This window comes from Streptopelia decaocto (genome assembly GCF_964273445.1).
Source record: "Streptopelia decaocto genome assembly, chromosome: 17".
Classification (NCBI taxonomy): domain Eukaryota; kingdom Metazoa; phylum Chordata; class Aves; order Columbiformes; family Columbidae; genus Streptopelia; species Streptopelia decaocto.
Genome location: NC_138672.1, coordinates 6686173 through 6712587, shown reverse-complemented (window position 1 = coordinate 6712587; position 26415 = coordinate 6686173). Strand labels below are relative to the sequence as shown.

Below are 26415 nucleotides of genomic sequence, written 5' to 3'. Positions count from 1 at the left end.
GCACCCACCTTCCATGGAGAGGCCGTCTTAGAATCAGTTTCATCCTATTTGAAAAGGCAAAGAAACAACTTTAAATAGGAAGCAAAATCTAAAACTATCAGAATATACTAAAAATCTTTGGAAGTTCTCCACGTGCAGTCCTAAACAGAGCACATCAATTTTCACAAGCATCTGCATAATTTTGGGTTATCCCGCCTTGCAGTGATTCGTACTGCAGGGTAAGACACTCGGGAAATAAAAGGATTGAAGAGAAGATAATATTTTTATGTCCATTCAAAGTCATTATTGAGTTCCTTCATGAAAATGGACTACAATTATGGCTGAACTTGTACATCCCAAACCTGTTATAATTTCCACATCATCTCAGAACTGAACACTTACCCTGGGCATGGCACCATAGACCTCCTGCAAAGGAACAACAGAAGCAACTTATTATTTTCTAATAGAAGCAAAGTTTCTACTCTTTTTGAGCAAGGGAAGGGAGCAGCAGATTTGCTTCCATCCTCCTTCTACAAACTGGTTACCACCAGATCCTTAAGCCAGATAGTGCTCGCACAACCTAAACTTGTAGAAATGGGAGTTTGGCTGCTCAGCCATTTACTGCAATAAACCATCTTCGAGCTCAGAAAACAAACAAACTGCTTCAATACTCGGTTAGCGCTGGATACAATTATTTACAGAAATAGCACAAGTGTGTGAAAAGCTTGAAAAAAAAGTTACTAAAATAAAAAAAACAAACCAGAAAACTAACTGTATGTTGAGCTCTATTGTATTTCTCTTTTCCCCTAGCATTCCTCACCATTTTTCCTGCAAAAAACACATGAAGGCTGAAATTTCAAATTTGTATGAAGTAAAGCTAATGCTATCAGAGCAGAGAGCAAAAATGAATGGCTGGAATCTTGCAATGATGGACAAAGCAGAAGACAACAGACAAAAGAAAGGAAGAGTGTCTTTTTCTTCTCAAGTCAGAGAGAAAGCGGACCTGTTGCTGTACTGCTTGCACTTCATCTGCCATCAACCCTTCCGACTCCAGGTCATTCGCAACCTTGTTTATGTCCTTCAGACGTGACTCGTTAGCTTTTAAATCCTGCACAGAACAGTAAAATATCACAGCGTTAACATTCACACAGGCAAAATATGTGGAACAAGTTGGCACACCAGGGGTGCCAAAAAGTACACGGTTTGTAAACAGCAGGAATTCAGCACACTTGACCGGTACAGTTACCAGTGAATATACAACGTGGGAGAGTCCATGCCAAGAAACCCCAGCTGCCAGCGCCAAGCATCAATGCAATAAAGAGAAAATAAAACCAAAAGGCTACCAGTGTTTTGAAGCAGAGAACTATTCTTCCATCTTGGGAAACATTCCACAGATGGAAACTAAAATGCATCTTTCAACAAAAAGAAGAGAAACAGCTCACTGAAGGTTGTGCTTTACACAAAATGAAATTCCTCCAAAGCCTCTCAGATTCTATATTTCAATGTGTTGAAAGAGAGTTTCTGTTCTCTGGATGCTGGGAAACATGTAGCAACCTCAAGACTGTAACCAAACTGAAGACTTTTAAATGTGGGATTCTCTCTATACTCACAAAACAAAATAAACCAAAAATGCACACACACCTTTTTCTTTCCAATTAAAGCTATGTCTCCTTCTCAACTATGCTCAGCTATGAAGAATTATCACGGATATACAATCAGCCTGAGGGGAGAGACCAAAACCAACGCGCACGTTCCGCAGCATTAGAACAAACCTTCTGAAAATCATCAAATTTCTTCTGCAGCACCTCCACCTGCTCCAGATCAGCACCCACTTCCTCATTAGTGAGCGCAGCCTCCTTCTCATTGATCCACTGCTGGAGCTCGTTAGCTTCACGGAAAAGCATGAATTTTTTGCAGCTTTTCTCTAACATGCCTTTGCGCTTTTCTCCCAGCTCAAGAAGAGAATGATACCTGGAACAAGCAGGAGAGGGAAGCGGAGGCCGGTCAGACTGAACTGAGCAGAGTCACAGGGATTTACCAAGCACCGGTGTCACCAAAGATGTGGAAAATCCCTGCGGGCTGTTCTACTGAGTGATCTACTTGCACGTGATTAGATAAATCTTAAATTAAGACTAGTCTCCCAGCTACTAGACATAAATGTCTTACTTAACCATAATTCAGGACAAAATCTGCCAAATGTTTAAAAAAAGGTGGGTTTTTTTGACAATATGGGGGGCAGCCCCACAATGTTTTCATTTCCCACCTTGGAGCACACAGGGAAACAGCAATTACACCTCCCAACTTCAAGAGCTCTATGATGTAGCATTTTCCTAACCAGTAACTCAGACATTACAAAGTCTGTTGAAGAAAATCCTTGATACCCTGCACTGTAATGTCTACACATCAAACCAGTAATCAACTCTACGTCTTTCCATGGAAGCAGACACATTGTGGTTTCCAATCTACTCTGGTTTACAGCTGGATAAAAATGAAATAAGAATCTTTTGTATTAGGTTCCAATGGAAATGTTGTACCCTGACTTGAGGAAAACACTCCTGAAGCCTGCCCTGACTGCAGCTGTTTGCCTCAGCACACAATTCACACAATTTTACGTATTAAACACTTGTGAAGTGCACAGAGGATCTGGGGCAAAATTCATTCACTCAAAGTTCCTTCGCAACACTTCAGAGATGAACATAATACTCGCACTTTTGAATCTCAAGATACATATTGTCTATGAAAAGGCACAGCCAATGAACACTATTACTTTGGATCTCCCAGCGACATAATGCAAACTTCATATTTTTTCAAGTTTGAAAGTTACATTAATGTTATGATTTTTTAAAAAATATCCTACATAAACTAATGTTTTTGACTACACGGCATAAGTGTTACTTGAACTACAATAACCCCACTCTTCTTAAACTGTAAAGTACTCATATGTGACATAATACTTGGTATATGTATCTTTATATATATTTATATAAAGAAACTAATATTTCTATCTGCACCTCAGAAAATGCAAGATATGCTTTCTAAAGAAAACAGTCGAGATACCGCTAAAGCCTCATTTGGTAAGCAAGATCAGCATAATGGAAAATAACGTCATTAACCAATTTAGCAGCACATAGGTGACCAACAAGATAAGCAGCTGGCTGGACGGCTGGCTAGAAAGAACACAGGAAACACATACCATGACACTCAACTAAACTGAAATAATTCACATTGCAGGAATTGCTTCCTTCAAGTCTCTTTGGAGCAGCTTTCCCAAAGAAAGAAACAAATAAAGGGAGGATGAAGAGTGACAGTACAGAGACAGCATGGTTTAGAAAGGGCTAATCCTACTCACAGTTCTTCGACCTGTTTCATACGCAGAGATACACTGCCGACCTCCTTAGTTATGAGAGTCCTGCACAGACAGAGGGAGCACAGCAAATGCATGCAAAAAATTAGTCAGATTAACAAAAATAATGAAAGCAGCAGCTCCATCCATGGGTTGTCTGTGGTAGGAGATGGTTAAGAGTTCACATTTAAATGGAGAAAATCAGGTGTCACTCAGAAGCAAACGAAGCAAATCAGACCAGGAGTACAATTCACATAAGGAAACCTCAGCAGTACAGTTAAACTCTCTCTATAAGGTCTCCTCATTTTCTGATCATTGTGCCATATGATTGTAAATTAAAGGGTTGTCCCCTCTCCTTGGCACTAAAATAAGGTGCCCTAGTTCCTGAAAACAGCATGGAAACTTAGAGAATGTTACACATTATTAAAATCCTGAACAAGGCACCACAACTTTCCAGCATCCTTTCTTCTCACCAGTACTTTTTTTTTTTTTATATATATATATATATATATATATATATATTTAAATTCTAGAGCTAAAGCTAGTAATTATTGTATTGCACTGTAATAACTAGTGACTCAAAACAAATGAGTGGGAAGAAATTCTCATGTACAATGACAGCGTCGCTGTGCAAACAGATGGGAGTATGCATAGAACTTTCGGCTTTGGCTTCCAAATGGCTTGATAAGATGAGCCAGGAGCTCACAGCTATCACCCACAGCCCTTGCTTCAACTAATCTACAACGACCATGTGCTTGGTGAGGTCATCACTAAGCTACCATCCAGTTTTAAAAGAGAAAAAAATAATAAGGAGGGGGCACCTCTTAGTGCATATAATGGCAACAAATAATGGCACCACATTTCAGGAAAAAAGTAATGAGCTATCACCAAAGCAGTCACAGCTCCTAAGGAGGTCACACCTCCAGAGGCAGCCCTGTATAGGGAGGGTACTGTACTTTATGTAGCCAAATTTAAGAAAGCTTTTCAAAACAGATCACACATTAAGAAGTGACAACTACAAATACAAGAGCTGCTTAGGACAGATATAACTCACAAACAAGCTTAAGTTGTTAGGTACAACAACAAAAGAACACATAAAATACTGAAGTCAGACAGTAAATTAAGCTCTAGTGTAATGAGTTTTACAGTTAAAAAATGGAAAAAGCAATGAGAAAATCTAGAATAAGAAAAAAACAACTCCACATGGTGTCCCTGCTGGAGGAGCCCCTGCTTTTGCTCCAATTAATTACTCCCTGGTGCAAGAGGCATCAACCTAAACTTCTGGCATATGTGAGGCAAAGGCCAAGCCAGCAAACGCTGGATGGGTGTCGTATCTCATCAGTTAGATCTTACTGGTTGTCAATCTGCTCCTGTCGCAGTGCTATGCTGCCTTGCTCTTCCAGGAGATTCTCTCGGGATGCAGACTGGGCAGGATCCAGTTTTTTCACATAAGCAGCTGGTACAAAGCCCTGGCGATCATTAACTTCAACCTTCCACCAGTCCTGGAAATGAAAATAGATACATAAAGCAACCACTGTGAGGCAAGCAGCAAGCGTGAAGTACGCTGAGCGACTGAAAGCTCAAAATTAAAGACTCCTGCTAACACAAGAAAAACAGTGATGCTTACAACAGCTTGCTCTTTTTATAGAGATAATTTCAAACAAATAGTCTCATGAAGACATCTAGGTCTTACTTCCACATCTCCCCTCGTGTTTGGTCAAAAATTCCTAAATAGTAGGGAAATAAGTTCTCAGACACATGCCCTATAGCATATGTTGTTTATCTGACTTGGAAATGCTGGCAGCTGCAGAGGAGTCATGGAATGAGCTGATGAGGTGTGTGGAAGTGCTGAATGGGAACATGGACTAAATGTACAGATTCTTTAACTTCTTTGAATGCTCTTATTAAAACAAACAAACAAAACCAAAACACCAAACAAAAATGTTCTGCAGGACACACCAAGTGAGCCAAGCAGCTCAGCAAACCAGAAGGCAAGCGCATACCTTGTTGGTGCTGTTGAGTAAGGTGAGGATATCTCCTTTTTTCATAGTCACCTCCCGGGGACTCTTCTCTTGGTAATCATAGAGTGCCAGAACAAGCTCTTTTCCAGTTTCGTCATCCGTGGGAGCAACTTGTTGCTAAAGAACAGGGAGCACAAGAAAAATGAGTCCTTCCATGTTTATTACAGTCAATGTACTTGTCCTAAAAATATACATCAGCCTTGGTTAAAGCTACCGTAGAGCCTTATAATGATTCTTTTGAAATAAATGTAATGCAGACAGAGTCCGGGCTCAAACCTTGAAAACTACCACATTATGCTGTTTTCTTCTAATGCAACATAGCTGCCCAATTATAAGGACAACTAATTTTTTTGAGAAGATCAAGTAGAGTCTGCAGTAAGTTCTCAAAAACAACAACTGTTATCAAGCTTTGCCTTTACCTTCTGCTGACCCAAGAATTTCAGCAACATGATTAGCATCTTTCCTTACCCTGCATGACTGGGCCTGTTCCCTTAATGCCTGTATGCTACTGCCGTAAGCGGAAAGATCAGACATCAAAGCTTCGTGTTTCTTCAGAAGAGCCTGAAAGATAAAACCGACATGTACACCTGGCCCTTTTACAAATACTACTCTGCTTAAAATATTAATATATACTTTGGCTCCATACACAGGGAATGTGGGTTTTTCAGAGCTGCCAGTCTTGTGACGCTCATTAAGAGTAACTACTTCTATTTATTCCCAGGCTAGATAGTAGTTGAAATGCTTCTGGTGCTTTTCCTGTACCTTATCTCAGAAACATTCTTTTGTTGGGACCCGGAATAACACTGTTTCCAGAGTGATACGTGGTAAGTTTGAAAGTCCTGCACTTCATTTTGATGGAATGTCAGTCAGCAGTGTCTGGGACATGGTGTTTGGCCACAGAACAATATAGTAAAATAACTCCAGACAAAAAAAATTACTTCCAAACCAATGAACTGCTGTAAATCAGACTCGCACTGAAACGCAACATCAGATGAGGAATTTGCTGCTATTAGTCTCATTATAATGTACAAGATCCCTATTAAAAAGTGAGCACAAATTTAAAGTTTCCTCACAATTAGCTGAATATACTGAAGAGCAAAATTTCATGTGAAATAACTAAGGCACAGCAAAAACTGTCACCTTTTGACTCTGAGTTAAAATGCAGCTTGATTCAAGAACCTTCTGACTTTTTTCTTTAGAAGCCTGAAATTAGCAGAACTCTTTATTTAGCACTGGACAAATCCTCATTGTGCTTATGAAAAAGCGATTCAAACAACAATCTCAAATACCTCAGCAGAGTCTTCATCTTTTCCATAGTCTGTGCTGCCTACAATGGGCTCCTTTTCCCTCATCCAGGATTCTGCCTCGTTAGCATCAGCAAAGTACTGCTGAGCTTGCAGGGAATCCTCTAGGTCTTGTCGACGCTGCGATGCTTTAGCTTTTAGAGAGTCCCATTTTTGGTTTAGCTCATTCAATTTGATTTTCACATCCTCAGCTGCAAAGTGTCCTGTGTCACAGAAAGAGAAATGAAGGATTTAAGGAGACAAATAATACAGACCAAAAGATTATTCATATTTCTTGAAAGTCACAGAAATTAGACACATTTAAACCTATGTAGCCTATTCTGACTAGAACAATGAAAGCACAACTCAGCTTGTCCTTTTGCCTTGGACTGTAGCTCTCAATCAAACTATACCAGGAATATTTGAATCCTTAAGAACAAAACAAGCCACATCAGAGTATTGCCTCTCAATGATGAAACGGGAAACTCGTCTCTTTCCAGTGTCAGAGTTTTGACGTAGACAAATATTATTTCAGATCTGCATTCTGAATCCTGCCACGTATTGGAAAAAGCTCTTCCTGTTGTCCTTGACCCCTTTCACCAGGTTTAATTCCAAGGAGGCCTTAGCTTTCCTAGTTGCCTCCCTACACCCTCTGTCAACAGCCTGATATTCTCCCCAAGTGGCCAGCCCCTCCTTCCATGATCTAGAAACACTACTCTTCCACTTGAGCATACCCAGCAGTTCCCTGTTTAACCACGCAGGTCTCCTGGCTCCCTTCCCTGATTTCCTACGTATCGGGATGCTCTGATCTTGTGCCCGGTAGAAACAGTCCCATTCCTGTCCCAGCATCCTTTTGCCCCTGCGAGATAAACCTTTCCCACGTATCACTGTTTGGACTGGCATCTTGTAAAACCAGCCGTTATCAAAGAACCCAAAGTCCTGCCTGTAGCACCAGTCCTGTAGCCAATTGTTTACAGACTGAATTTTTCTATTCCCTCTCATATCATCACCCAAAACCGGAAGGAGAGATTTTTTTAAATGGAGACCGAATACCATCAGCACAAAGCTGCTGAATACAGCGCTCATATGTGATTGTGAAGAGCAGATGGAGATCTGTGAAAATCATGACAGGTTCCCAATCAAGGAATCTATTTTTATTTTCAGGTGAAAGAATGACCAGAAGTTCATTCTGCTAGCAGGTACCTGCCTATTGCTTGGATAAAAACAGGCAGTAATTCTTAATTGTACAGGGCCAGAGAATAAAGTCCAGAAGAAAGACTTTTGCATTTCGGAAAGAGAAAGAATTAAAAACGATTGAGACATACCCTCTTCTACCATAGCATTTCCTTTCTGTGTGACTGCTTTAATGCGGGGCTCATGGCCTGCAATTTCTGCCTGCAGAGCCTGGTGCTTCTTTAGCAGATTCTGGACGCCGATTAAGTCCTTGCCTGAAAGATATAAAATAGTTAATCAGCTAATTCAGAGTCAGACTGACCAAAAACGTCCAGGAATCTGTAACCAATGCTAGACAAACTTGCAGAATAAGAACTATCACAATGAAGACAGAGCTCTATGAAAACTAAGTTACACATTGGAATCGCAGAAGTAACATAAGTTAGAGAACCACGGGTGATGGCAAAGGTGTAACTCCAGGCAATGTTAATTACAACAAACGTTTCAAAAATTTCCAGGGAATGTTCCATTAAGAGACAAGTTATGACAGAGCAATTTTGACACCTAAATCCTGGAGATACTGGGATGGACCCACCTCGGTTTGTTGAAGCTGCAATAGGTTCTTTTTCCCTAATCCAGGTCTCTTCATCCTCAATGTCACGGAAAAGCTGCTGCAGGCGAAGAGAATCAGCGAGTTTCTGCTTGCGAGCTACCATAGGATCCTTTAGAGCTTCGTAACGAGCTACTAAAGCTTCTTGTTTCTTCTTGATGTTGTCAGCATCAAAGTGCCCAGCATCTTGGAACTGGCGTGCCTGAATGGTAATGCCATCTATACGATCCTAAAATTAATTCAGCAATAGTATTATGTTAGAATCTCTGTAAAATGGTCGCAGCGACTGGAAACGTTTTCAGTTCTTAGCTAGTAATTTGCATTGTGACAGAAAATTATTTCTGATAAATAAAGTGTAAAGACCAAAGCTACAAAATTACAAAAACTGAGACCTGCTAAGGTCTCTGGAGTGAATACTTTTGAGTGACCTGATCTAAAAGGGCAAGAAGAAAAATTACTCCCCTTACCTGATGGGCAGCAACATCTGCCTCTAGCAGGGCATGTTTCTTCTGAAGATTCTGAACATTAGTAAGATCTTTTCCATAATCATCAGAAGCCAGGTGTCCCTCCACTTCATACAGCCACAGCTCTATGTCCTCCACATTGCGATTAAACTGCTGCTGTTGATTGGCTTCACGCAGTTTTATACCTGCCCGAGACAGAGCGGAAAGGGGAAAAAGACAACTTAAGTTTTCCACTTCATTTAAACCCCTTCCTGCCTTCTCCCAGGTAAACTCTCTAGAAAAAGAACTGCCTGTATTCCTCTGAGCAAGTCATACCTTTGAGCTCAGTGGCCTCCAGAAGTTTCTTCCACAAGCTGATAACTTCATTCATGCGAGCTGCCACTTCGTCAGATGCGTAGTGATTGACATCAATTAACTTCTGGCCAGCTTTCTCCAGCGCATCAATACGGCTCTGATTAGCGGAAAGCTCTGCTTCAAAAGCCTGATGTTTCTGAACTTTACCTTGCAAGTTCGATGGATCCTATAGATGAAGAAACAATAAGAAACTTTCAATCCCAAAATTGTATCTATAGGTCTCTAAAGAATTTTAAAAATTAGACTGCATTCATATACATGCCAAAATGTCACAAGAGGATTTGGTGCCAAAAAGATGCCTTTGAAATCAGAACACTTCAGCTATTGAATAAGTATGATTACAGCATTATGGGAAAATCCCCCTTGGGCTCAGAGAGAAATTGCAGTTCCTCCTCTTGCCATTAACACTCCCTACTATCAGCAACATTTTGGCTGACACGGCTTCGTATCATTGGAGCATTGCCTTAAAATTACTCTAATGTTCGTCTTCGTGTTTACCTTGTATGCCTCATCTGTTGCAGTTTTCATTTTTTCATTAACCCAACTCTTTAGCTCATCAGAGTCTCGGAAAAACTGCTGCAGATGGAAAGAATCCGCAAGCTGAGCACGGCGATACATAGCTCGTTCATGAAGGGCATTTCGGCGGCTCAGCAGCTGAAAATAGAAGTCAAGGTTTTAAAATTCTTCAAGCCTGTAAGAACCACCACTGTATCTGTAGTTTTGGAAGAGAGAGCTCCACTGACTTATCCTATACAGCACTCATACCATTTAACATAATAAAGCAGAACATGATTTAAAGTCTACAGTCCAAATCTATTTTAGATACTTACAGCATCTCTGCGTGTAGCAACATCATCCATGGCATAATGGTTATTCTGAATCAACTTAGTAGCAAACTCATCTAATGCCTAAAGAGAAAACAGGTTTCCATTTACTTGATGTAACAGAAATTGTTTGTGCAAGTTTACTCAGATTAATTCTCAAAAGCTTGTCACAATAAATCTATCAGAAAGCCATTAAGATAGGTGTTGTTACATCCTTTTTTATCTGTACCATCATCTTACGTGTGGAAGAGTGTAGATTTTTTACAAATCCTCATCCACACGTGTGCTGGCATGATATACAAGCACTGGGTTACTCAGCTCTCTAAGGCTGCAATTGAGCCCTAGCCTATATTTCCCACTATTTTCCATTTTAGGGACAATACACATAACTTAGAGATAATACATCCCACAAACAGTGGCTCATTCTGCAGAGCAAACCCCATCCTTCTCTGTCATCCTCCGGCAGTGTCTCCTCCCACTCAACACATTCATTTGTTTCATTTCTTGCTCATTTAGTAATGACCTAATGTAAATGTCATCTTACTGTGATTTTCTCCTCTTGGGCACTTAAGGATTTTTCAAAGTCCTCATGCTTCTTTAGAAGAGCCTCCACACTATCCAGAGAATCACCAAGGTCTTCATTCAGCAGAAATGCCTAAAGTAAGGAAACAAACACATTTTTATGTTTCCATGCTCCTCTAAGTTAAATCAAGCACAGTCAGTGATGTTTCCTACCATATGATTTCATTGATAAGGATGAGATACTGGGATGGTGTTCCCTGTACACCTTCAACAGCCAAAGGTTCTGAATAATTCACTGCCACTAATAAATACCAGCTGTTTAAGTCTACAGAAGACTAGGCAGAAATGAAAATCAACCATATCTCGAGAGTTCAAAGACATGCACTCACTTCTTGTTTGCTCATCCAGTTGTCCACTTGTTCGGTATCTCTGTAGAAAAGCTGCAGGTCCATGCACTGTTCGTACTGTTGCCTGCGAAGCTCCCATAGTTCTAGCAAGGCAGACCTTTCATCTGAGAGGATGGTCAACTAATGGATCGGGAAGAGGAATATATAATTATTTTATTTAACGGTCTGGTTCATTTCCATCTCAATGTAAAATCAAGTTGGAACTCTAAAAAAAGTGATTAATACTGGACTGAAAATGACATCCTGTGTAAAGAATAATTCTCCTGTCACTGACATCATTCTCCTCACACAGGTCAAGCCTCTTCTCAGCTTATCAAGCTTGAGTAGTGGCTACAATCTTCTCATGTCAGTCAGAAACCTCTCCTTTTCCAAATTAAATCTACACAGAGATATTTAATGGACAACCGCTCTTTTTGACTGCAGGCCTATTCATAAGAGAAGCTCTTCAGCAAACTATCCTGCTCCCTCAGCCTCTGAAACCTCTTTGACCCACTGCTGCAACATTTGAACTGACTCACCAATGTTTCAATATGCAGACTTCATGAGAGGCCTCATTAGTTTGAAAACCAAAACTTAGACATACTAAATATTTACTGACACTTTTGAGAGCAAACCTAAACTTAGATAAACAGATAACTTTTTTCTTTTGGAGGAAAGACAAACTAGTAGTTCCTAATTGATTGTACTAATAGTCCTAATAGTTTCTACTAATAAATAGGCAAAAGCTGCCAATTTGAGAATGAAAAGCACACATTACCTAAATACACTAAAAAGCCTCGAAACCTAGAGGGATGATACTTTGCAGCCTATGATCTTAACAAGAAATGAACTTTTAAATTGTGGGACACAGAAAAAGAGACAAAACTCTTCTAGGAGCTCTTGCTCTCACCTTTTCTTTAACTTCATCAGAAGCGTAGTGCCCAGCAGCAAGCAAAGCTTGGCCAGACTCATCAGCAGATTTGAAGCTATCTTCATGGGCATCAATTTCTCCCTACAAAAGGGGACGTCATAAGTGTCAGAATATGAAAACTGCTATTGAAAATAACAAAGAGATAACAGTCTGGACACCTGAATGATACACATTCGACTACCTTTAAATACATTACACCTAACATAAAAACTAGATTGAAATACATTACCTTAACATGCAGATCAGTTAAGTATAAATTCACACGTTAAAATGAAACTAAATGTTGTTTTTAAGCTGCACTCTTTCTGCCTACTTATGGCAATTCCTCATGATGGAGAACTAAAACAGTCATTAGTCCTACTGACTGCGACCACATCTAACCTATTTTTTATAAAATATTATCATAAGCATTCTTAAATACTTATTTATTAGTGTATATCTACTACCAAGAAACAAAGTAAAAATATTAAATCAGGACAGCAAACTAGTACTGTGTTCTTTGCACAAAGGATTTTAGTGAAACAAGATCAGCTGTTCTGACTCAGAGACTGTGTTAGACACACAGATCAGTTCTAGGGGTTGCTATCATTATACCTTATGTTCCTGATGTCTGTCTAGAAGGGCTTCTGCTCCAGCCACATCATTGGCAAGTTCATCTGCGTTAATCAGAGCCTTCATCTCTGTCACCCAGCTGGTGAGGTCTCGGAAATCCGCAAGAAAGCGCTGCAGCCTTAGGAAAGCAAAAGAAAAAATGGTTGCAATAATTTGTTTGCATAGTTTCTCCATCCTTACCCCAAATAAAGCATTACAAACATAAAAGTGGTTCATCTGATACAAACAAAAAAGACAATATCAAAATGCAACCAGAATATTAAATAATCAAATATGCTGTCAATCAAAAAACCAAGCCTTTTAAAGTTAGGAAAAAGCTAGGTTCAAAATCAATTTCTCAAAGACATATTTTGCATATAACTTATAGTGAAAGTAAAAGGAATATTCTGAACTACAAGCTTATATATGTTGAAGGCAACAAAAATCAAACAATAGTTCTCAGGCAGAGTGTTCCAAGACAGCCCACAGGATTGGTGCTGTCACAAGCACAACAGTGTGTGTTGGGAAAATGACAGAAACTTTCAACTGCACATGTCTCAGCCTTAAAACAAGCAAACAAATTCTCAAGACTCCCTTTCAGCACACCTCTACAGTTATTGTCTTTGGCAGGTGCTTAACACTTATCAGCAAAAGTGATCAGTTTCTGCTTCCCTTCTAAATTTGCTGTTAATTGACCTGAAGAGATTATGACAGGGAAAGCAGAGGAAAACGATTACTCATGTGGGTCTCTACCACCATAAACCTTGTGTCACAGGAACAAACAGCAGAAAAACAAAGCCAGAAAGGATGTAAACTAACCACCATCTTAGGGTTTCTTTTTAGTATGGCTTCTCTATAGTGATCTAACAGATGGTGTTTCATAGACAACCAGGCTAGTATAGAAACAAGATTGAATAGAGACAAATCCCACAGCAAGCAACTATCACAAAAACAGGTATTTAATTTAGTCTGGGTCAATACGTCAAACAACATACCCTACTTTAGTCTTCAGGGAATCATAAGGACTCCATAGTGAACAAATTAATAATATGAGTACAAAAAATCCCCACCAAAACTAAAACAGCCAGATACGTACTTCAAAATACAGATATCAACTCAGACGGGGGAAAAAAAAGCAGACGTCCTAAAACAAAGCGTCTGTTTTCATAATTGATCCAAATGCAGAGAATGACCAAAAGCTAAAAGTATTTATCATATAAATATTTCTTTTACTACAATAAGTTATTGTAAAATACTATTTGGTGAACAAGACTGCTGCTGAAAACAGCAGAATCCTCCCAAAATATTGGGAACAGCATCACTTTCTTCTCAAGAGCCCCCTGTCAAATTTGCAGAATGAAGACAGGTCATTTCGGCACTCCAGCATTCCTACCTGTAGGAGTCGTTAAGGCGAGCGTGCCTCTCTGCTGCTGAAGTTCGGATCTGTTCCCAGTTGGCAATCAGCTCCTCCCGTTTCACTTGAATTTGAGAAGCATTTATCGGGTGGGACTGCTGCAAACGGTCGGCTTCTGCACAAAGGGCCTTGACCTAAACCCAGCCACACACAGTGAGTAAGCTTCTAGTCTTCTATAAGCAGGTTACCTCATTTAAATTGTAGGTAAAATGCATCTCGTATGGCTACCTTATCTTCCAGAGCTGCAAGATCTCTTTCCAGGCCTTCATGTTTACGCAATAAAGCCTGCACACTTGCCAAGTCTCTGCCAAAATCATCTGAGGCCATCAACTGCCCTTTCTCCTTAATCCAGCTGATTGTTTCATCCACATCCCTGCAAAACAAAGCACAAATTGAAAGCAGTCTATCTGGTATGGAAAAAAGGAAGAAGGCAGGATGTTTTCCTGTATGTATGCCAGACATACTGGCATACGAGCCCATATACATAAACACCGCAGCCAACTACAATCATCCTTTAAAAAAGAAACCACCACCACCACAAACCCACAAACCCCTCTCTCTCTCTCTCTATATATATATATATATAATTTTTTTTTTTTTTAATTAAAAAAAAGCCTTAAAGTGTATTGGCAGGCCATTCTTCAGATGGTATTACCAGATGCAAATAAGGAATTGCAGCAGCACCGAGCACTATCGCCCAGTAGGCCCATTTCCCACTCTAGACCCTTCTCTGACTTAGTTACAGCAAATCTGAAAATGCTGTAGATAGAGATGAGGATAGAAAGACACTACTCAAATACCCCAAAACAATCGGACTGACATCCAACAATAAACAAATACCCTTTTAAAGCTCATCTAGGACAGAACTGGGGGAAAAAGCCCACAGAGGAAAGGGAAGCAAAACTGCCATTAGCAAGAATGAACAAAACCACAAGTGTTGAAAAGCTAAATCAGAATGACTATTCTAAGGTAATTCTAGAACAACAAGGTCCTTATTAAACAAGTCACACAGAAGAGCAGAGCAAAAATGTAACAGACAACAGTAGCTCTTCTCATAATACTGTGTGCAGCTGAACGCACTATTAAATATCCACACAAGTATTACATCACTTCAGCAGATCCAGCCAAGATCATACCTGTTGAAACGCTGAACTTCCGCTGCCCCAAAGAGTTTTCCTTGCCTCTGAAGGGCAAGCCCCTTAAGACGCTGCCAGCTTGCATTTACTTCATCCTGTTTGGACTTTATCAGTTCCTCTTCAGGGTGTTGTTCCTTGCAAGAAAGGAAAAATGCTGTTTTCATATGTTCTGTGGTTTTACATTCATTGTCAAAACCTCTAAACATCTCTGTTTTTTAAGGGATTAATTTATAAAAACCCTACTTTCCAGACGATTTGATAGTTTTCCTGAAACCTCACCATACAAGCATTCAATATTCTTGTAGTAGTTTAAGTTTCCCCATCCACTAATTAGTCAACGGGAAGAGGGCTGTAAACAGAACCTTTTTTTTCCTGGATGCAATACTTCCTGACCTCTCTGCATCCTTGATCAAGCCCCAGATGACATACTAAAAGATTTATTGATTCTGGTTGTCCAAGGGAAATACATTTAACATCAAACACAACAAGTTTCTCTTACTAATCACTACTCCCCATATTTTCAGGAACTTTCTCAGCTGGGGCAGTTACTCAAGCTGTTCAGCAGAACAAGTGAATCAAATAATGAACATTTAAGATTAAGATAACCAAGGAACTAGGCACACGTAGAGTAAAACCTTAAAATGTGCTATGAAACCAGAGAGGAAAAAGAGGAAGCTGCACACAAAAGGTCACTGGTATAAACCAGACTTACCAAGAGTGATTTAACACACATGAATGTTTACCTGGATAAGTTTGCCAGCAAACTGGTTCACTTCATTTACTCTTTCCTCATGAGCTGCAAGGTCTGTCTGGAACTCTTCAAACTTCTTTTGCAAAACCTCAACATGCTCCAAGTCCTGCCCAAGCTCTTCTGAGGTCACTATTGCTTCCTAGCACATTGAGGGGAAAAAACCTCAATTTCAGCATGACCTATTGGAAACCACTACTAGAAATCATGAAACAAACTGTCCTAATTTTGAATAGGTCAAAGATAGTTAAAATCACTGTGTTTAAAGTCAGATTTAAGACTACAATATTTCCTTCTTTACTCCCCCTCCAACATCTTTCCATTATTGCAGAAAACATGCAAGATCACTAAGGCTATTATTGCTTCATCTTGCCTGCCCTTATTAATTTTTCAATGTATTGAATATAACCAGTTCTATTATCACACATTTTATGTTCTGTGCACAAATATGACTATTACAACAACTGAAATTAGTGAAAGAAAATACACACAGAAAAAACATGCTTTTAATACTCCAAAATAACAGCCGTCCTTTTTCAGAGTACAGACAGACTCAGAATTTCACATTTTTAGATTGTTTATGGCCATTCACTGTAGCCTTCTGATGCAAGATTTCTTTATGAAAAGTGCACCGTCACATTCAGTAACAGTTATGCAGGGTTTACGGTTTGAACCCACAGCGACACAAAACAGCAAACCATCATTAAGAAAACCAATATCATCATTTCGTGGCTTTTCTTCTTGATAGTGTGGTTTGTGGCCCGTTTCCTCAGAGTTCAAAGAACCAAGAGCCAACAGTTCTCTTGCAGTGAACATCCTTATAATGTGTATCTAAAGACACTCCAGTCATTAAATAATTATGTACACGCTGCTTGTTGATTAGGCTGGCTACTTTCTACAACAGATCACTTAGAACACCTATAAAAAAACATTTGCTTTTACATGTTGTAGATTTCCCTTATAGGAAACTTGAATTTGATTACTATGAGAAATACAAAGGTCTCCTCAAAGCAAAGAATTAATTATGTTTAATTATGCTCCCGAATATGCAGGCTTCTTCTCTTAGTCTAGTACCTTTTATTTGTGGCTGCAAAAGAAGGAATAGTAGTCTGCATACCTGCTGTTTATAAAATAAGATAAATGAAATGTATAGGTGCCTTTAAAAGCTCCCTGTGACTACCTGAATTCCAACAACAATACGTTGATAGAAAATTTTAACACAAACACAAATTTCCCATTAAGAACACAGTAAATGCAGGTAATAATTATACCTTGTCATTGATCCAGTCTAAGACATCTTCACATTCCCGTAAGTATTGCACCAGCTTCTGTGCCTGCAACAATTTGACTCCCTTCTCTCTCATCTTTTCCAACAGCAATTCCCATAGTCGGTGCAGCTCCTGCAGCCGAGTCTAGAACAATACGATGCTGTTATTAAAATCGTGTATCAGAAAATACGTGATTTTTCCCTTCCTGACCATAACAGAATACAAAAAGCGACAAACCTCATAACAATTTCATCTCCAGTCATTAGTTTTCAAATGATGAAAAGTGATGTAACAACATACTCAGTTACACACCGGAGGGTTTATAGATCACAGAAGGAGGGGCTGGCCACTTGGGGAGAATATAAGGCTGTTGTCAGAGGGTGTAGGGAGGCAACTAGGAATTATAAATTCCTGAAAGGAGTATTTAAACACTTGTTACTAATGAAGCTATCAAATAGTTATTTTTACATAACTATGAGGTAAACATTTTGAGATAAATTTTAAGTTCTATGCCAGTATGAAGTCAGACCAAATATTTGCTGCCATCCCCTTCAAATGTTCAGTCTTTTACATGGAAGTCAACTCCCAGTAAGTGAATCTCATCTTCATTTTGGGATTTTGTTTCAAGTGAAACTTGTGCCACTTTACAGTATTTGAACCATTTCTCTTAGCACTAGTCAGTTAATATATTTAACCAACATTGTTAAGTAATGTAATACTGAAATACTAGTAGCAATCACTAGTTTTAATATTGAGTCTCGCTCTGACTGCGCTTTGACTTTCAAAACTGCTGGGAGCAACCACAAATTTTATAGACAAATAAAAGAAAAACCACACTCCCACACAGAAACACAGCTTGCAAAACAGGAAAGTATCTGCTCCACCCATCATCCGTAACGCTTTGCTCATCAAGACCTGAAACCTGAAAGTCACACTAGAGAACCTTTTGAACATCCAGCATGGGCGGATGCCCATTTAATCCATTTAGAAAGCTCAGGTAGGTTTGAAGGGAGGAAAGAGCTCACACAACTAATTTTCCTAGTGCTGCCCAAAAGGATAGTGCAAATCATCAACCAAAGAAGGAAGAGGACATGGCAAAAAGAAGTTGCACCACACAGCCAGAAGTTTCACCTACTCGTATGTGGGACCCCACTTGGGTAGCGGTTACTATGGGGCGCTGTGCAGTCCGGTACGGCGTGAAGGACTGAACCATTAAAAGGCAAATTACCACTCCAAACAGAACACAATCATCAACTTACATTAAGCAACTAAGACACAGTATTACTTAAGATCACCCAACTGCAAAGCATTGTTTGTTTGTTTTTCCTATTTGTGGTAAAGATTAATGATCACAATGAGATTTTCAAAACAATAACTACCTTCAGGTTTTTTTAATTTAATTGCTATATACAAGCCAAAAAAAAGAGTGGTCAGCATCCCCGACACCAGGCCTTGTGAATCTGCTGCTTGTGCCAGTTTGGGAAGAACAACACGTATAATTAATCATTTGCCTTGTGACTTTCAAAATGTCTTTGAATTACTGATCATTTTCTAGTCCAAATTCCTGGACTCCACTGGCAGCCAGTTCAGCTCAGAACTGGATCCAACAACAGATACAAGCTGGGTGCTCGTGAAAGAGGAAAGTATCTATAAGTTTCACAAATACAAATTCTCTTGTGATTTCACTAACTAAATATCTGTAGAATTTTGAATTAGAATACAGAGTTATCCATGCAGTTTGCATGAAGTATTTAGGGAAAAGCCTGTAAGAGGAAAAAAAAAAAAAGTTTTAAAACTCACTCTAATGGTTTCAGATGCAAAATGGCTTTCATTAATCATCTGATTTCCAGTCTCATCCAGTTTAACGATAGCCCCTGAATTGGCCTGCACCTCAGCTTCGAAGGCTTGGTGCTTCTGCAGCTTCCCCTGCAAGAAAAACATCACAGAACGTGGCTGAGATTTGGTGCATAGCCCTCCTCCACATTGCCCAGCATCAAGATTTCAAGTGGATTTTACGCATTCAGTACTGACAAACAAACAATAAAATAGTGTAGTTGAAATCATAGCTATATCATGTTTCACGGGTGGATTCAAACATCCCAGTTTTCATTATTTCATTATTGTGTTTGCTCTTGTACACTGGAGTGTTCAAACATCTGAGAACCCGTCAGCTCAGCAAAGAAATCAGGCTTCTGAAGAATGCTTTGTAAGGCTGCAGGTATTTGCATCCAGCTTTCTTCACCACAAGAAGTTACATTTACATTCAAGTTACATTTATGTGTTTGTTCCGTCTGTCCCAGTTGACCTGATGCAACCCAATATTAATAGCTCAAGAATAGAAAGCGGCAGGACTTGCCTGCAGGTTGCTGGGGTCTTTGTAATTTTCATCAGATGCTATCTGCAGTTTCTCTTGGATCCATTTTTCCAGCTCATCTGCATCACGCTGGAAGAACTGGAATCGATAGGAATCTTCAAGTTTTTGGCGCCTTAGAGAAGATAGTTCCTTGAACCTGTGGTAACGGTCCAAAACTTGTTGGCGCCTTTCTTGGATGTCTTCTGCTGTTTCCAGCACTTTTACACCACTGGGGTCCATTTTCTGAAAGCCAAAAGAACCCTTTGTATTATTATAAAGCAATGGTAGGGCAGGAAGAGATCCATGAAAGAAAAGCCTGCTTTTCTAAACTTGCACGTGGTTTACTTACAGTCTTATTCCGTGTGTGCGGGTATACATATAAAATATGAACATTATATATATAAATAAAAGCACACTTCTAGCAGAAAGTAAAAGGAAAAGAATATTTACAGAGACATTTAACTTGTACCTGTTTTGGAAAAATATGGCTGCAGTCATATAAAGGCCATGTCATCTCAAACTGTAGCATGCAAGTGTCTAACACACATGTTAAAAATGTGCTTCTGTGCACATGTATCTGTAGATATATAGACATAAAATGCTTCTTGTACAACATATAAAATTTGGAAACATTTTATTTAAAATACTCAAGATAGATAAACTAAAGAATATTACTGTGCTTTAAACAACAGCTAACTGGTCCACAGAAGTATTTATATCCACATATATATCTATATATAAACATTATACATGCACATATATACACAGATGTTTCTGTGTGTGTGACACATCTCCTCTTTGTTCCCTCAGAGAATGAGAAAAAAGCTCCAAATCCAGCCTGCCTCTCCCTACACAACCTTCCAAAAGCTGACAGAGGCTCTCGGTGCTGCACAGATCTGATTTCAGACAAGTCAGTTATGGAGCATTTCGTAAAACCAGTGATATCGCTCTGACCACTTTCACTGAAAACCTGTCTTTCACTGAAAGACTCCACAGGTTGGAAAGTGATCTATATGGTCATGTTTTCCATTTGGTGTCCAAGCGCTTGCAAAGGGACAATCTGACGGAAAGGAACATATGGGGGCGAATCCACACATTCCCCAGCTCCCTCCCAGCCACACCCTGCGAGCGCAGCCGTGGCGGCTCCCCTGGACTCTGAGCCCCAACTGCATTGCGGCAGTTGAAGGAAGGAAGGAAGGAAACTAAATTCAGCTTTGCTTTCTCTTCCAGGCCTGGGAGGTTTTAGTTCATTATTATCAGAATAGGACAACGAAAACCAAACAAAACCAGCCAGTCTGTGTAGACTGTACTATACACATGAAGTCTGGGTTTCATCTGGCAGTGGCACCAAAGGCTCCGCTTCATTAATGTATCTGGGTATTAATAGATCAAAACCCCAAACATAACTTGAACTCAACTACAGATCTGTTCTCCTGAGAAAGCTGCTGCTTTTTCCAGCACTCTTTCAAACAGTCTTTTTCCTCCAGCAGAGCACGTTATTGCTAAAAACTTCCTTTCCTGTGCTGTTACATTGTGCTTGAATTCCAAAAGCACTTCTTTTAAAGCAAATTGTGTTTAGGAATAACAAAGTGGCAGTTACTCTAAATGCACTGCACCACCGTAGCCCATCTCTGCTTACTCTGGGTACAGGCATTACCAGGAGAAAATGAAAATCCTCATTAGTCTTTGGAACACCGTACTATCTTTTGCTGTCAATTTATATATCGGTATTAGAAATAACCTCCACATGGGAGACCTTTTGTAATTTAGCCTGGTAGCTGCTTTGCCTCCCACCACACAAGTCATGCAATCCGGCTCATCTTTTTGCTGGAATTCGTTAAAAGAAAGGGTCCTTTTATAACTACAGTAAGTCGAGCTAGTCAATTGTAAAAGAAGTGCTTTGGTCTAGCAATAATAGACTGTTCTTTCCTGCAGCAGATCAGCTGACGTCAGCACGTCTGCGCTCCGCCAGAGCACGATCAGCAGTCACCGGGGAGCTGGGAACTCAAAAGTCACCGATGCTGCAGAACGACGCAGTCTAACGCTGGTGTTTTCATGCTCCAACTGCGGCACCCCCCTGGAACACGAAGCAGTTCTGCAAGAGGTTTCTAAACCTTCTTCGCTACATCATTCAAAGGCACTTAGGATATACCCCTGCAGTCCCAGCAGGAGAGCGGCCAATGAGAAGTTGCGCTTTATGTTTTTAACGTGAAAAAAAATATAGTGCGGATTGGGATGAGCACAAACGCCCAGCCTGACCCCAGATAACCGGCCCCGCGCACAGAGACAATGCTCCCCACATCGCCGCTGCCGCCTGCGCCAGCTGATAAGGGCACAGAGAACCTTCCAGATGGTGTGGGCAGGAGCGGCGGCACCGGCAGCGCCTGCCCAGCCTCGGCCTGCACCTCGTCGCAGGGATGTCCCCAAACCCAGGGGTCTGAACCGTCCTGAATGTATTTGCCACTGTACTCTCTTGTTGTAAGACTAAGTTTGGAAAGCCACATGAGAGCTTATGTCTGACTAAAAAAAATATTCAGAAAGGCTTCTTCGTACTGTGCCATTGTGGTGGGATTTTTTTTTTAAAGCCAATAAAAAGAAGTAGTAAATTTCAGAAAGACAAACAAACAACACCAAAACAAACTAATTACTCTGATCCTCCTATCTAAAATGATTAGCCTTCCCCAGATGATACAAATTATACAAAAGGTACGCTAAAATCTGCCCACGAATTGAAAATTGCAGATATTTCTAGACACCGCAGTGCAACAAGGATGATGTCAGCAACATCAGTCAAGTTCGGGAAACAGCAGGACCAGGGTGGGTTAAACAGGAATCGCAGTGGTGCAGCAGGGCAGACACGTAAGAGCCGTCAGCATTTCCCTTAGCAAAACATGTTTTCAGGGATTTAAAATCTCGAATGTAAAATACATTCGGCGCTATACACACGTTAGCGTAGTTTTTAAAAACAATTACATGAAGTTTAAAGACTTAAATTCCTTTTCTTGAAAAGCCATCAGATATCAGTATATAAAGATCACTATCTTAAGATGCAGCAAAATAATGACACATCTCCCTGATGTGTGTTACATTATATTCAGCATACGTGACCCTGGGAATAGCCTGTAATATGAGAACTTTCCCTGTCAAAACACTCCCTGCTTCCCAAGTATGCGCACATGAGCAGCCTGATGCATTTTTTTTGCATTCATCAGTATTACACATCCTACATCTTGTCAAAAGAGCATTTAACTGATATCGGCTACTCCCTCCTGCAGGACAGGAATGGATTGCTGATGGTTATTTTTTAAGCAAAAAAAAATTGAATCCTAATACTGGATGTGAAAACAACCTTCAAAAGGAAAGGACTGATAAAAAATTACATACACTTTTTCTAGCTTCCATTTCTTCCGCTCACAGTTTCCTCAAAATGCTAGTGAATAAGTACACCACTACATATGAACACAAAATGACCACAAGTGCCTAGTTTAATGCCACATTAGTACACACTAGTGCTGCTGGTAAATAAAAGAGAATCCTGAAAAGTACGTGCAGCAGTGGCTCCTGCTCCTGTGCGGGGAACTGCACGGGTACAATGTGTTACAAAGAGGTAACAGAAGGATATTGTATCATATACTCTATACTGGAAATTTAAGACACTGTTGAGGCAAATTAACATCTGGTCATTTAGTTTGTTATTAATTTAAATCTACAAAATAAAGCAATTTTAAGGATGGACTACTTAATGCCACAGACTCATACAGACTAACCGCAGTGCGGGTAAAATTCAAACAATCTCCATATGATACTTGAGTATTACAGGGACACAAGAAACTGCAGCATGAAAAGAAAAACAAAAGGTAAATTCTGTTTGAACAAAAACAGGCTGCAAAGTGAGTGATTCAGGCTGATTAGAGGGTTTGTGCACGGCCTGAACTGTGCACTCCTGAAATATGGATGATGATTAGAGACCTGTTCATTTTTAGGCATCAAGTGTGAAAATTTTATTTTCACTATTAAAACAAAAGCAGCTGAACCGCCAATCTGAATTTGGTGCCCTTATGTACGAGGCGCTTTTGGCATCATTTTGTTTTCAATACCAGCACAGACCTTTGACAAAGCTCCGCAGCGCTGGCAAGGACTGCGCTCTGCCGAGACTCCTGAGAAAGCAAATTACCTCGACTGCATTGCAGAAAATTGAGAGTTCACAGGTAATGCAATATTATATAATTAGCCCCAGCATTTTCCATTCCCCTTTGTTATCTTTCCGTTGTCATTTTAATTGTATTATAAACATTTACATTACTATCATTTCCAAATAAAATCCAGTTGCTTGTGTTACCCAGCTGAAGTTTGATCCAGACATCCTATTTATTTTACCATCACTGGACACAAAACACCGCAGATGTAGGAATAGTGACACCACAACAATACAAGGATTATAAATTTGTGCAAGTGGACAGAACAGGAATCAAAGTCCACTTCAAATTCACAATGTTCTACAGTATAAACCTTATAATGGCTGATTTTTAGATGCTATAAGTAAAAAGATACTGCTCAAGTACTTTTTAAAACAAACCTCTTAGAAAATCAATCCACACCAATGAGCTATAACAACTATGAAGCATTCACACATCATGCATCACACACAGAAATTAGGAAATTGAAAGTATTAAAGGAAAGGCAGGTCAGACTCAACACAGAAGCACAAATAAAGCACCTACTATATAGAACAAACCCTCAAATTAATGGCCTTTTGTTACAAACAGGTCATTGCAATAAAGGCAGGCAAGTATGGCAATGACACTTCATGCACTATGTAAAAATACCTGGACTTTGACTTTACGAAACGATGACAACATGATGGAGGTATGTAGAGTCTAAAAGGGAGGGGGAAATCAAGATAACGTTCAACTAATGACTAGCATACGGACATGGCTTAATCCTTTTTCTTCTAAATACGTATACTGTCACGGTACACATTTCATACTTTCCTTTTGGTTCCTCGCCACGTACAACAACTTGGCATTACTCTTACACAAGCTATTGTGAGTGAGACCTATCCATGCAAAAATGGTTACAAATATCAGCAGGAAAACTTAATTAACTTGGTATGTATTAACCTTTCCAGTTGATTTAAAAAAATGCTATCGTAATCTGAAGGTCAAAACAGAAAGGAAGTTATCTGGACTCGGCAAATGACGCTTCCCACTACAGCATAATCAAGTGGGGTGGCTTAATTTAAAGACACAAACTCAATAACTAGGTTTTGAATATAAATATCTACAAAGATTTTTACCTTCAACTGCCACAGTAAAAAAACCCAGACAAGTAACAGTTGTGACAGAAGGTATTTTTTTTTGAGATGGCTAATTACACAGCTGTTCAGCGTCTCTAACGCTGAATTTTTAACTGAAAATCTCCTTGCCTCCCCTAACCCTACATTTTCCCCTGAGCACGCTGCAATCCCTCAAGCAGTTCCTGGACAACTGCAGCTCCGTGCCTTTGTGCCCGCTGAAGCCAGCGCATTTCTCTCGCGGTTTTGGCATAGCTCGACGCGGATCGGTTGCGGCAGCGAGAAGGCAGCTCCACGCTCCGCTCGATCCACGCTCAGCTATGGGAGCACTGTCCTGGACTCCGCTTGGCAACCTCCATCAGCAGCATCTGCAGTCTGCTCCACCCCATTTTTCTGCTGCCTACACTCCAGGGACAAATGGCAAAAACAAACTCCCACACTCCACTAACACGCAGCAGAGAAAAGGGAGGAATTCATATTATATGCTCTAGTACAAGGGAAGCAATTAGTTGCCTCCCAAAAGCAGTATATTTATGAATAAATGCAATAATTGCATTATTTAAATATAAATAAGGCAGTAAAATACTAAGGTATTTGCATTAAATTACTAAGGTTAGTTATAAATGTAATAATTGAGAAACAGGAATTTCACACCGGGACGTACCACCCTGTCTCAAGAGACTGAAGGCTGCTCCTACCTTCCTGCCATGCAGGAAAAAAACATGTAAAAAACACTTAAAAGACAGTCTTTGACATTCAACATTTTTGCAATTGTTGCTACCTTTTGTTATTTAAAAAAACAACCACAAATACGTTTGCTAACTTCATCAACTATGGATGTCACAGAAGCATAACATCTAAGTCTGATTTTAAAGTAAAATTTCTATTTCAATCTGACCAATATAGATTTTTTTTTAAAAGGAATTGAAATAAATTACTCCTGTGAATAGTGTAACCTGCCATCTTGATTCAAGTATTTTCTGCAGCTTCACAATTTCATCACTCCAGTTACGGATCCTGCACAGAATGCAGCAGAAAGCATCCCACCATCAAGCTTTTGTTCATTATCTTCTCTGCACAATTTTTGAGGACAAAAGATCTCATGGAAGAACTCACTGCCAGCTGCATTTAAACGCATAAAAATCACACCGGGAGATTTAATATTTGTTTTGAACAAATCTGAACTCCTGACCAAGGCCTTTCAGTGAATAGTCATCAGAATCTTCTGGCACTTTGCTGAAAACACAATGCCAAAAGAAAATGGATTTTTTTTTTTTCCAGAAAGATACAGAACCATTTCAGGTTGAGGGGTTTTTTTTCTACCTAATGCGTTCATTCGCCATCTCCAGACAACTGCTCTTCAGAACCTATTTAAATATGTATGAAAGACTGCTCAATAGTCACGTACATTTTAGACCAGAACAGGCAGCTGGTTTATGATAAAATAGCTACTAAAAATCTTAAATAATCACCACAGACCTGCTGAAAAAAATGTAGCGATAATTGTTAATGTTTTTCCTTAAATATCATGGCAAATGATTGCCCTATTGGTACATATTTATGGTCTAGCAATGCAGATTTACATCACTGTCACCAGGTAAGGTGCATGCAGGCGATGAACTGAGATGAAAATGACTGTTGTTACTTTGATTTATGTTAAATTAAAAAAAAAAAAAGTTAATTAGGGAAGGAACAAATCCTGATTTTTTTTTTAATAAAGGA

The 26415-nt window shown here is 39.7% G+C and overlaps 1 protein-coding gene across 9 annotated transcripts in view; it reads right to left on the bottom strand.

Moving 5' to 3' along the window:
- SPTAN1 (spectrin alpha, non-erythrocytic 1) overlaps positions 1-26415 on the bottom strand; it is a 46317-nt gene that overhangs the window by 19025 nt on the left and 877 nt on the right. For 4 of the 9 annotated variants that reach the window (XM_082067708.1, XM_082067710.1, XM_082067705.1 and 1 more), the window contains 26 exons: positions 19404-19643; positions 18848-18973; positions 17051-17191; positions 15775-15921; positions 15032-15165; positions 14124-14268; positions 13875-14029; positions 12485-12620; positions 11870-11971; positions 10963-11100; positions 10596-10706; positions 10058-10135; positions 9726-9881; positions 9189-9393; positions 8877-9058; positions 8395-8638; positions 7952-8074; positions 6633-6850; positions 5812-5904; positions 5326-5460; positions 4676-4824; positions 3329-3388; positions 1752-1950; positions 983-1087; positions 382-405; positions 9-44 (listed from right to left, as the gene is read on the bottom strand). In XM_082067708.1, coding sequence (XP_081923834.1) covers positions 9-44; positions 382-405; positions 983-1087; positions 1752-1950; positions 3329-3388; positions 4676-4824; positions 5326-5460; positions 5812-5904; positions 6633-6850; positions 7952-8074; positions 8395-8638; positions 8877-9058; positions 9189-9393; positions 9726-9881; positions 10058-10135; positions 10596-10706; positions 10963-11100; positions 11870-11971; positions 12485-12620; positions 13875-14029; positions 14124-14268; positions 15032-15165; positions 15775-15921; positions 17051-17191; positions 18848-18973; positions 19404-19640 — 3579 coding nt within the window. In that variant the 5' untranslated portion in view covers positions 19641-19643. Of the gene's footprint in view, positions 1-8; positions 45-381; positions 406-982; positions 1088-1751; positions 1951-3328; positions 3389-4675; positions 4825-5325; positions 5461-5811; positions 5905-6632; positions 6851-7951; positions 8075-8394; positions 8639-8876; positions 9059-9188; positions 9394-9725; positions 9882-10057; positions 10136-10595; positions 10707-10962; positions 11101-11869; positions 11972-12484; positions 12621-13874; positions 14030-14123; positions 14269-15031; positions 15166-15774; positions 15922-17050; positions 17192-18847; positions 18974-19403; positions 19644-24226; positions 24278-26415 lie in introns of those variants that run through there. The other 5 variants (XM_082067707.1, XM_082067712.1, XM_082067713.1 and 2 more) reach the window with 2 other exon arrangements.